The sequence below is a fragment of the Neomonachus schauinslandi genome, chromosome 7 (assembly GCF_002201575.2).
Source record: "Neomonachus schauinslandi chromosome 7, ASM220157v2, whole genome shotgun sequence".
Lineage (NCBI taxonomy): Eukaryota > Metazoa > Chordata > Mammalia > Carnivora > Phocidae > Neomonachus > Neomonachus schauinslandi.
In genome coordinates this window covers 150,514,757-150,525,265 of record NC_058409.1, presented here as the reverse complement: position 1 = coordinate 150,525,265, position 10,509 = coordinate 150,514,757, and the positions used below count along the sequence as shown (strand labels likewise).

At 62.2% G+C, this 10,509-nt stretch overlaps 1 protein-coding gene across 2 annotated transcripts in view; it reads right to left on the bottom strand.

Moving 5' to 3' along the window:
• Positions 1–1,894: 1,894 nt before the first annotated feature.
• The window catches only part of SLC9A3 (solute carrier family 9 member A3), a 42,173-nt gene continuing 33,558 nt past the window's right edge, over positions 1,895–10,509 (bottom strand). Inside the window, exons 6-16 of one of the 2 annotated variants that reach the window (XM_021687111.1) lie at positions 9,782–10,002; positions 8,706–8,908; positions 8,187–8,276; positions 8,014–8,084; positions 6,715–6,844; positions 4,552–4,667; positions 3,833–3,962; positions 3,422–3,598; positions 3,122–3,194; positions 2,482–2,595; positions 1,895–2,160 (exon numbers count right to left, since the gene is read on the bottom strand). In XM_021687111.1, the coding sequence (XP_021542786.1) occupies positions 1,895–2,160; positions 2,482–2,595; positions 3,122–3,194; positions 3,422–3,598; positions 3,833–3,962; positions 4,552–4,667; positions 6,715–6,844; positions 8,014–8,084; positions 8,187–8,276; positions 8,706–8,908; positions 9,782–10,002 (1,591 nt within the window). The remainder of the gene's footprint in view (positions 2,161–2,481; positions 2,596–3,121; positions 3,195–3,421; positions 3,599–3,832; positions 3,963–4,551; positions 4,668–6,714; positions 6,845–8,013; positions 8,085–8,186; positions 8,277–8,705; positions 8,909–9,781; positions 10,003–10,509) is intronic. The other variant, XM_021687112.1, reaches the window with a different exon arrangement.

The following is a 10,509-nucleotide window of genomic DNA, read 5'->3' as shown; positions in this document are numbered from 1 at the left end:
CGCGGTCGGGCGGGGCGGCGGGCGGGCCCTCGGCGGGCGGGGCCGGGCTCAGGGCGCGCTGGAGCGGGGAGCGCGCGGGAAGCGGGGGCTTCTCGGCGGCGGGAGGGGACGAGCGTCCGGTCAGCGGCACGTCGGAGCCCGTGTCACCTGCGGGAGAAGACGGTGTGAGCGCAGAGGGCACCTGGCGGGGGCCCTCGTGGGGGGAGGAGGGTGAGGGGTGCAGGGGAGACCCGGGAGGCGGCGCTGGTCAGGTTCCCGGCCCCAAGCCGCACAAACTGCACGGAAGTCAAGACTTGCTGGGTTGACCAAAATCCGGAGCATGCCTGCGGGCAGGGGCATCGCCAACCTTCCCAGTTGACTGCGGGCGCCCTCACCTCTGGAGGCTGCCACCGCCCCTCTGCGGGTCCGGGAATCACAGGGACACTCCAGGCCGTGGAACCTTCCCTCTAATCTTAAAGGGTGGCCGAGCAGCCTGGAGGGTCCCCAACACACCCAGCCTGCGCCCCGCCCCCACTACCTGGAATGTTGTGGGACACTCTGAGGCCATGCCCGGGCCGTGTGGCCACCACGGTGCACAGTTACAGGGTCAGCTGAGGACCTGCCTCTGCAGCCCCCTGACGGGCCCCTCCACTACAGGCCCGTGCTCAGTGCCATGCCCGCCCCATACAACCACCCTGTCCAGGAATGGCCCTGGCCACATGGCCTCCCTGGACACAGTGCCCTTGCTCTAGGACAAGCAGGGCTCAAGGAAGAGAGAGGGGAAGCTTATGGGTTCAGAGGCAGAAGCCAGGAAGAAGCAGAAGAGCAGCAGAAGCACCAGACAGAGGCCCTGCCCACGTGGTCTTTCCCACAAGCTCACTTCTAGGCCCCAGGAACCCCCCGAGAAAGCCCAGCTTTATGCATAAAGAAAATGCTGCACCGGGCAGCACCAGGCAGGCTTGCTAGAACACCCCCACCGTGAAGGCCTCTCCCCGGCTGGACGGATGCACGCCCTCTCCAAGTGTCCACAGGAGAGAAAAACAAGGAGGTCCTGCTTCGGGTGAAATGAATGGGAAAGCTGCTGTGTGAGAGCCCCTTCTGTGCTGGGGGAAAGGTTCACCTCCTGTTTCCCCCCAAGTGCCCACCGAACACCCAAAGGAAACGTGAAATGAACCCAAAACCTTGCACAAAGGGGCGAACCCTCTTCCCTATGGAAGGTAAAGTGGGGACCCAGCAAGAAGTCTCTGAAGCAGAGCAGGTGCCTGCCCCCTGCCTCCCGCCCTTGCCTTGCCCCCTCACTCCCTCCCACCCCCACCTCCTGCCTCCCACCCTTGCCTTGCCCGTTGCTCTCCCCTGCCTCCCACTTTGCCCCTCACCCCCCCTCCCGCCCTTGCCTTGCCCCTCGCTCCTCCCCCGCCCCCCCTGCCTTCTCCTGAGAGAGGTGCTGGTCCCCTTGGCTGGCTAGTGGCCTGCCCCTCCACTTCCCTGTTCCCTTTCCCCAAACTCCTCTCTGTATGAGGCTGAAAGGGACTGTTGCTCTTCTGGACTCACTTCTGTCACATGGACTTTTCCCAAAGCCCTGGGGGCCTTTAGGGAGGAAAACAGGCCCCTTCCCACGCAACCCCCACCCAGCCCTGGGCTCAGTTCCCTCTGAGCTCAAGACTTAGATTCATGGGCTCAGCACATGGGTTACAGAGATCCTCAAACAGCTCTGGATCCTGACATCTCAGCTGGAGAAGCAGAGACTCAGACAGGTGTCCTAAGAAATGTGCAGCTGGAAAAGAGGCTTAGAAGGAGGGAGAAGAGTTGCTGGAGAGAGTCTGCGGAAGTTCAGGTCCAGAGCCAGAGAGGCGGCTGGCTAGGGGAGAGGGGCTGAGGAGAGAGCAGGTGTCAGGTCAGTGGGCGGGGCCAGGAGTTACATGTGCGTGGACTCAGGGAGGGTCTTGTGGGGCTGCTCCTCGGGGCCATCGGGGCCACTGGGGCCATCGGCCTGCAGAAAGGAGTCCACGGACTTGTTGCTGAGGCGGAAGGGCGCCAGGCGGTGGAAGTTGCCCGGAGAGCAGGGGATCTGCACACGGGCCCTCTGGGAGGGCACCACCGTCTCCCCAGGGGACAGCCAGGGTGGCACCCTGGAGAGGATGCTCAGGTCCTCATCCGGGGAGAACACGGGGTTGTCAATTCCTAGGAGAAAGGGCAGGGGCTGATCAGATTCCCAGGTGAACCTCGGACAGCAGCAAGGGAGGGTGCTGCCCTGGGGGTCAGACACCAGCTCTTCCTGCAGCTGACACCTGGAAGGTCACCTGGAAGGTCTTTGGGGTTCCGTGCCTTGCACCCCGTTCTGTCTCTCCACACGCAGCAGGCAGGGCACATGACTGCTCCCTTCTCTGGAGCAGAGACCCTCTCTGCAACTCACCCCACGTGGACCCTGGTCCTGTAGTCCCCATCAACGACCAATGACCATGCTCACGTGTGGGGCCCAAGAGGGCCGGCCCCACCCCTCACCTGAGGGGGAGTCTGTCGCCGTGTTGTCTTGCGTGATGTTTGCCAGGAACTCGATCCCCCCACCCATTTCAGCACCGTAGTCCGGGGCCTCCTCTGGTTCTGAAAGTTCCAAATCTGGTGGCAAGGGAGGGCAGCGTGAAGGAAGCGGGTTGGGCGCACAGACACCCCCGTGTAGTGCCCTTGACTGACACCCTTGACCAGCCTGCAGAGCACCCCGCGGGCTGTCATCACACCACCCCGTCTGGGCAGCTTGCTGGGCGGCCATGCGTGCTGGGCAAAGCAAAACCACACCAAGAGGTTTTCCCTCCTACACGGGAGCCACGGGGCGTGTCCCGCCCTCCTGGCCCTGCTCCTGCTCCCCAGCCAGCCGGGCCTCCTGGAGGCGGGAGTGCACGGCGGAACAGGCTCTGCTCAGAGAGGGCGCTCTTCTTGTAGCTGAACCCGAGTGGGGACGGGGACAGGGGATGTGGAGCCCACCTCCAGGGCGCTGCCCACCAGAGGGGCTGGGGCCTTGGCAGCAGCCCCCTACCCAAGGTGGGTCCTGACTGCCAAGGGGAAGGGTCTCTCTGGCGGGACAGTGCTCTGCACCCCTCCTGCCCCATCGCATGTGTCTCTGATCTGGCTGTGGCCCCCCCAGTACCTTTTTCCTTAATGGTGAAGTTGTCCATGGGGCTCTCCATGGGCAGTTTCCCATTGGGGACACTGCTGTTCCTCTGAGAAACAAGAGGAAACTGTCAGCAGGTGTGGACGCAGCTACGCCCGGACCCCGACTGCCCCAACCGTTCCCAGGGGGGCCCCTGCTGGTGCTGCTGGGAGCCCTCCAGGGCCCCTCCTGCTCTGTGAGGGGTTACAGGTGCACAGTGCCTGCCCAGGCCTGTCCCTGGGGGTGCCCTAGTGGGACCCCAACCCCCAGGGAACCCCACGGCCCCTCTGCCTTTACCCGCTTCTGGGCGCGTTCCCTCTTGTAGAGTTTTGCCGCCTTCTTGTTCTGGTTGATCCCCAGCTTGGTGGACTTGAAGGACTCCAAGCGCTTCCGCATGGTCCTGTGGAAGATCTCCTTGTCCTGCTTCTCGTCTTCGTTCGGGGTTAGCTCATGCCGACTGTAGAGATGCTTGTACTGGGGGAGAGGTCACAGTGGGGACACCTTGCACGGCTGGGGTGCTGGGGCTGCCCCGAACCTCACAGCCCCACGAGCACCCCCAGCCAGACAGACCAGGGTCGAGAGAGCCCAGGGACCCAGCTGGGAGGCTGAGCCCCGCGCCTCCTGCCAGCCCTCTCGGCACTCTGCAGGGAAACTGTCCCGGGGGAGGAGGGGGCCGGGGGCTGTGCCCTGCCCGGCTCCGCAGCCCACCTCCTGCCGAGGCTTATACAGGTACTGCTGCAGGGTGTGGTGAGTGACCATGTCCTCTGTGTCACGGATGCTTCTCCTCCTCTGTTCCAGGGACTGCATGTCCAGGCACACCGCGCTGATGTTCTCCCTCCTATGTGGGGGCCATGGTGACCGCCTGCCCTTCCTGCCCTCACCACCGGCCTCCTGGGAAGCTTGTCCTGGGCCTGACTTCCCATGAGGCCTGCCCCCCCACAGTGCTCCGTGCCCTCCTCACTCACCCCCCAAGCCCGGCGCCCGCACACCAGTTGGCCAAGCCCCAGCCTTGCGGCACCACAGAGCGGGAGGCCCAAACCCCGGGACCGGTGTACGTAGGGGTGACCAGGGATGAGGCCTCAGGCCCAGGTCTCTGTCTGGTACCCTCCTCTCTTGGTCTCCATCCGGGCAGACGCTAACATTTCCTACAGATGCACTGGAGCGGGGGACACCAGCGCCTGTGTGCATGCCCTCCCTGGGGTCCCATGCGGGGGCCTCTGCTCCACCCTTTATGACTCGCAGGTGCCCCCAGGTGCCCACTGGCCAGTGTCTGTCCAGAGGGGCCCTGCTGCCTATGACCAGGCGGGCCTGGGGAGTGCAGGTCAGGTGAGACCCCTGCCCATAGCAGCCTCCAGGGGCAGGCGGGGAGGGGCCCAGGCCAGGGGCGGCCTCTTCTGGTGGAAGCCTGTGTGAATGTGCGCACGTACAGGAGGTAGGAGACAGAGGCCTCCACGGTTGAGGGCCGTGGTGTGCTGAAGTCCACGTTGACCATGTTGTCAGTGCTGGGAGAGCGGATGAAGGCCAGGGACCCACGGCGCTCTCCCTGTGGGGAAGAGGAAGCGGTGTCAGCCCACACCGTGGAGTGCCTTGAAGCCAGGCGACCACCAGCCCCTGGAGAGCTGAGGCCACAGGTAAGGCCTCGCTCACTGGTTGGGGCTGGTGGATTGAAGAGGAAAGTGAAGGCAGAACCATGGGTCCTTCAACCCAGACCCTCAGTGGGCACGGGGCGTCGGGAAACATTGCAGCTCCCCACAGGACTGGGGAGGTGTCCCCTGTCCCCACTGGGGACTCCCAACCATCTGCCCTCAGTGACCCTGAGAAGGAAACCCCCAGTGGGGGCTCATGGCCTCTGTCTGGAACTGAATCAGATTAAGATCATGTAGAGCCGAGCCGGACATGAATGAGAGTTGGAAACAGCCACTCTCCTTGGGTGGGAGCGTGGGGCAGAGTGCCAAGGGGGTCACTGGAAGAGAAGCAGGGATGCCTCCGGGGAGGGCATGGGGCCGGCGTGGCGGGGCAGGAGGCCCAGAGGCACAGCCCCAGAGGACGCACCACCCCCGCTGCGGTCTGAGCGGGCAGAGCCAGTCCTGACCATGCAGGAGCCCATATCACGGGCACTGGGCGCTCAGTGTGGTGGGCAGTGGGGGCCCTGCAAGCAGCCTGCATCTCCCACGTGGGGGCTAGGGGCGTTTGAGTGTCCGAGGGAGACAGGACTCGGCCAGCAGAAGGGACATCACTCCACACAGTCAGGACAGTCCCTCCTGCCCGCCCATCCAGGCTCGAAGGACACAAAGGCCTCTGTAGTCCCAGAGGGCAGAGATTTGAGCAGTGAACTTTCCCAGCCCAGGGCCAGAGGTGCAGACAGCAGGTGACCTTGTCCCTCCCAGCTTGTGGGTTTGGGGTTTCAGGGGGAGCAGGGTTGGTGTGGCATTAGCTCAGTAGATGGTGTTAGGGCCCTTCTCTTTACTGCTCTCCTTGTGGCCCCTGCATCCGTCTGTCCTGGAGTGACCCCTGGCTGTGTTAGGGCATCAGGCTGTACATTTGGTGTGGACAAGCCCACTCGAGACAGGAATCACTTTCCCCTCGGAAGGAACAGATGCTTCCAGGGCTCTGGCTACGCCCTCTGGCTGAGGTCCATGGGATTTGCTGAGATGGAAGTGCAGATCCCTAGCTCACCAGGCTCTGTGTAGGCCTGAGCTGGTGAGGCGCCAGGTGACCTCGGGGCCCAGGGGATACACACGGGGCAAAGGCCAAGTGACTGTCACACGTGTGCACTGCCTGGAGGCATGTGGCCACTGGGGAGGGGCCAGCCAGATTGTGTGTCCAGGAGGAGTGGGGTTTGACCTGGGACCTGCTATGACTGGGTCACTTTGACGCACCCTGAGTCCTGAGTGGCTGTGGGTTGGCACAGGGCATGTGGCATCAGAAACAGCAAGATCCAGAGAGTCACCATGCAGCCCGCGTGGCAGGCTAGTCCCTCATCCTTCCATAGGCTCCCTGAGCCCACTCACTGACCCCACACTGGATGCACCAGTCACTAGTTGGTGGGGGGCCTGCTATGGCCCATCAGCCCCAAAGACATGGGGGAGGATTCATTCACCTATAGAACGCAGGTGTTCTGTGGATGCAGGAGAGTCCTGCTCACCTGCAAGGACCTTAGAACCACAGCCCGTTCCCAGGTGTGCCCTGTTGACCCCACAGGATGCAAGACATCCTTGCTGCTTTCCCCTCTGTGTGCATGGCTGTGCGTATGCAGACATGCACGAATGTGTGTGTGCACATATGTATGTTGGGGGCATGACTCTGTAATGCCCTAGCTGGTCTTCGATCTCAGACTCACCACATCACAGAGTGTCCCACAGAGAGCCGTGGGGGAGGGTGCTGTGCCTCAGCTCCCACAGCCACTCTTGGGGTGTTGGAGGACCCAGGAGCTTCACGTCATGAACTTGTCAGCAGCCCCAGCACGGTGCCACCTGGGCCTTCCCACCAGGGGCCTCCCTCCCTGGCCCGCTGCCCTAGACCCCATCCTTTGGCTGGGTGTTGTTTCAGCCCCCAACTCCAACAAGAGAACAGATGGAATGTTCTGGTACCTCAGCCACATAGCTAATGGCATCTTTCAAGTTGAGTTCATGGAAAACATTCAGAATCCGATCTCGTGACTTCTGAGCCGACCTTCTCATAAGGATTTTGCTGAGGAATTTCCTATCAAAATTGGACCACCTGGGGGGTCAAACCAACACGATATCAACACTTGGATGGGCCGTGGACAAGGCCACAGGATGGACGGGGACCTCGGCAGTTGTGGGGGGCATGGAGTAGGGGTCCCCCTCTCACTGCCCAGACTTGTAATGGACATGGTCTCCCAGGAACTGAGACACAGGAGACGCCCTCCCTCCCCCCAACCCTGACTTTTATTTACTGTAACAAGCACAAAGGTGAGTTTTAAAATAAAAGGAATAAACCTCAGGGGTGCTTTTTCCTCATCTGTGCTCTGTTCCTACCTTCCTATATGAAGGTACATGTCATTAGAATGTATGTCGAATTCTGTGTTTTGTTTTCTTATTTAATACAATATTGCAAAGTTTTCCAAGCGACTACCTAACCCTCTGGAAAGGGTGAGGCTGGGGAAGGGCAGGGCCCTGGGGCCCTGGCTACAGTGAAGGGGGCGCATTTTACCTGCAGAGGGATTGACTGGGGGAGGAGGAGCCCCTGAGCTCCCACACTAGGTGAGAACAAGGCTGGCCCGAAGGAGGCTTTAAACCCAACACACTTAGGGTACTGGCCAGTATTCTGGGTCAGAAGAGCAGGTGGCCGGGTGATAATAAGAGGGACATCTAGCCGAAGCCCAGTGGGCCACGAGTACGACGGACGTGGTGGCGGAGGGAGAAGAGGGGGCTCCAGTGGGAGGAGGGGGCTGGGGGAGTCCCAGGGGAAGGAGGGGCTCCGGAAGGAGGGGCTCCTGGGGGAGAGGGGTCCCAGAGGCAGAGGGACTCTGGGGTGGTCCCAGGGAGAGGGGGAGTCCCAGGGGAAGGAGGGGGTCCAGAGGGAAGGGGATTCCTAGAGGAGGAGAGTGTCCAGGAGGAGAGATTCCAGGGGGAGTAGGGGGTCCAGGGAGAGGGGGAGCCCCAGGGGGAGGGGGGGTGACGGGGGGAACAGGAGTGCCAGGGGGTGGGGGTCTCAGACAGTCAAGAAACCTTCTGACCCCTTTAAAGGCAGTGTTCTTCAGTTAGCTAGCACTTTGTGAGGCTGGTTTATGGGGAATATCAGCGGCTCTTTCTACCCTGTGGGTCTCCCGTTAAAGGCAGAGGGAAGGAAGCTGACATTGGAGACTAAAGATGCCTCCAAATATCCCCATTTCAGCCCAGCCAGGGGCGCCTGCAGCTACTTACTTATCTCTGAGATAATTGTGTCCAATTTGCCCTGATATGTCCTCAATGGCTGAGAGGATGTGGTCGAAAGCCTTCGCAGGAAAGAGAAGGGGATTAGCATCACTTGGAGGGACGCAACTGCCAGCCCTGCCCCGCCCCCCCAACCCGCAGCCGCCACCGGGGAGGTCCCCTACCCTGCCATGCAGCTTCTCGTTGAGTTTGGGCTCTCGATGCTCACTCCTTTTCACCTTCAGCCACTGCACCAGGGGCTTGATGGTCAGGCCCTGGAAGACGGGTGTTGACCCTGGTGGCAGGCGGCTCCACCCCAGGGCCCACCCCGGTCCACTGAGCCCCCAGTGTGTGAATGCACAGCCACCCACAGGTGCACAGGGACCTGGCCCTGCTCTGAGGGCCCCCCAGGCGGCTCTCTAGATTGTCCAAAAGCAAGGGGGAAGTGGGACACTTTCCTGGGCGTGTCTGGTCAATGGAATATTAACTGGGGCTTTGTTAGCCAGCATCAGCCCAGGAAGGACATTTTTAGGCCAAATTGTGCTGCGTCCCCTGTGGGGCCACATGAAAACCTACAAAACGCCTCCTAGTTACTAAAATAGTAAAAACCAATTAGGGCCTGGAGGCTGGAGAGGCTTGTCACAGCGCCCGGGGCCGGCATGGTGAGGCCGGGCGGACGGGCAGGGGCACGCGCTCGACCCTACCTGGAAGATGACCGTGAAAAAGACCACGATGATGGTCGTGCTGACGAACAGGTTCCTCTCCTTCACCTTCTTCTCGTCCAGAAGGACAACCAGAGCGAAGGCCACGGCTCCGCGCAGGCCGCCATAGGACATGACCACCTGATCTATGATCTCCAGCTGCACCATCCGGTACCGGTTCAAGACCCAGGTCTGCAGGACGACACCTGCGGGCGGGGCCCGCGCTGAGCGCCCACACCCCAGGAGTGCCCCCCCTTCTTGGCAGCCACCGCACCGGGGGAGCAACATTTGGGAATTCCCTCCTTGGGCATTGACGGCGAGGGTGACAGGTCCTGTTCTGAGCAAAAGTCACGAAAATGCCACCCTGGGGCCCTGCTCTCCCCACACCCTCCTGTCTACACCCGTGCTCCCTCTTGGCCGAGAGCCAAACCTGCCCTGTGACCCAGGAGGCAATGGAAGCCTTGTGTCCTAGGACCACTGACCCTGTCTCACTCCGGCAGCTGCTCCCTGGAGCCCCCAGTCCCCGCTGAGCACAGGCAGAGTGGGCTGTGGTCCCACCCCGGCCTGCACCCCAAGGATGGGCCACAGAGGTCACAGCGGGCAGCAGGGATCCAGCCTCACAGGAGCCTCCATCTGCTTCCTCAGCGACAGCATCCAGAGTGAGTCAAGGAGAAACCAAATGGGTTCCCTAGGTTCTAGAACCTTCCACCCTCCCCCCCAGCTACGCTATCTCCGACTCAGGGTGACAAGGCCGTGAAGAAAGCCTGAACCTTCACTGCACGTAACTGATGGCCTGGCCATGCCGAGGCTCCCCAGGGGCTCTGGAACCTGCTGCTCACTGAGCCTGGGGGTTCACTCCAAGAGGGCTGGTCACAAACACCACGTCCTCGGTTCCCACACACTGCCCACAGCGGGTCCCCACTGCCCCCCACCATTGCCCACCTTCCCCAATACCCGCCTCCCCCAGGCATCCCTGTCATGGTCCCTCCTCCCGGTCACCCCATCGACTCCCCTCCTCGCCGTCATCCCCACCCCTGTCCCCACACTCCTTCATCCCCACCGTCCTCCGGCAGCCTCACCGATGGCCCGGTACACAGAGATGAAGACCAGTGTCAGGAGCACAAAGGCCGTGTTCCACTTCCAGATGAGGGGATTCACGGCCGAGATGCCCAGGAACATGAAGATTATGGTCTCTGCCCCACTGGCCAGCATCTTCATGGTGTAGCGCACGGTGGTGGCCGACTGCTCGGAGATGTTAGCCTTCACGTACTTCTGACAGCAGATGCCGCAGAAGGTGATGCTGCGGGCGGATGGGCTCGCTGTCGGACTGGGGGCCGAGACTCCACCTGCACGGCCTGTGGCCTGTGTCCCGGGCACGCACCCCCCCGCTGACCGGCCCTTCTCCTGGAGCTACACCCCAAGACCTGAACCCTGAGCCGTCCAGTGGGCTGCCTCAGTGTCTGTCCCCAGTCCAGCGGCAGCTGGCTCTTGGACGGGTGCTGGGGCAGATTTGGGTCACAGGGTGCCAGCCGGCCGCCCCCCCAGGGCACCCAGAAGAGGCTGCGTGTAGGCAGCGCTCAAGGGCAATTCTGTGAAAACGCCCACTCCTGATTTAAAACCTGAATAGACCAGATTCTTTGCCCCCACAGCGGCTTCTCACCCCTCATGGGGAGGTGGGCCAGGCAGAGGGGGGCTGGGAAGGGCCCGGGAAGGTTGTGCCCAGGAAGGGAGGGGCCGTCCTCCCCCGGCCCCGCCTCCCTTCCCTCCCTCCCCCCTCCCCTCCCCCCCCCCCCCCCCCCCCCCCCCC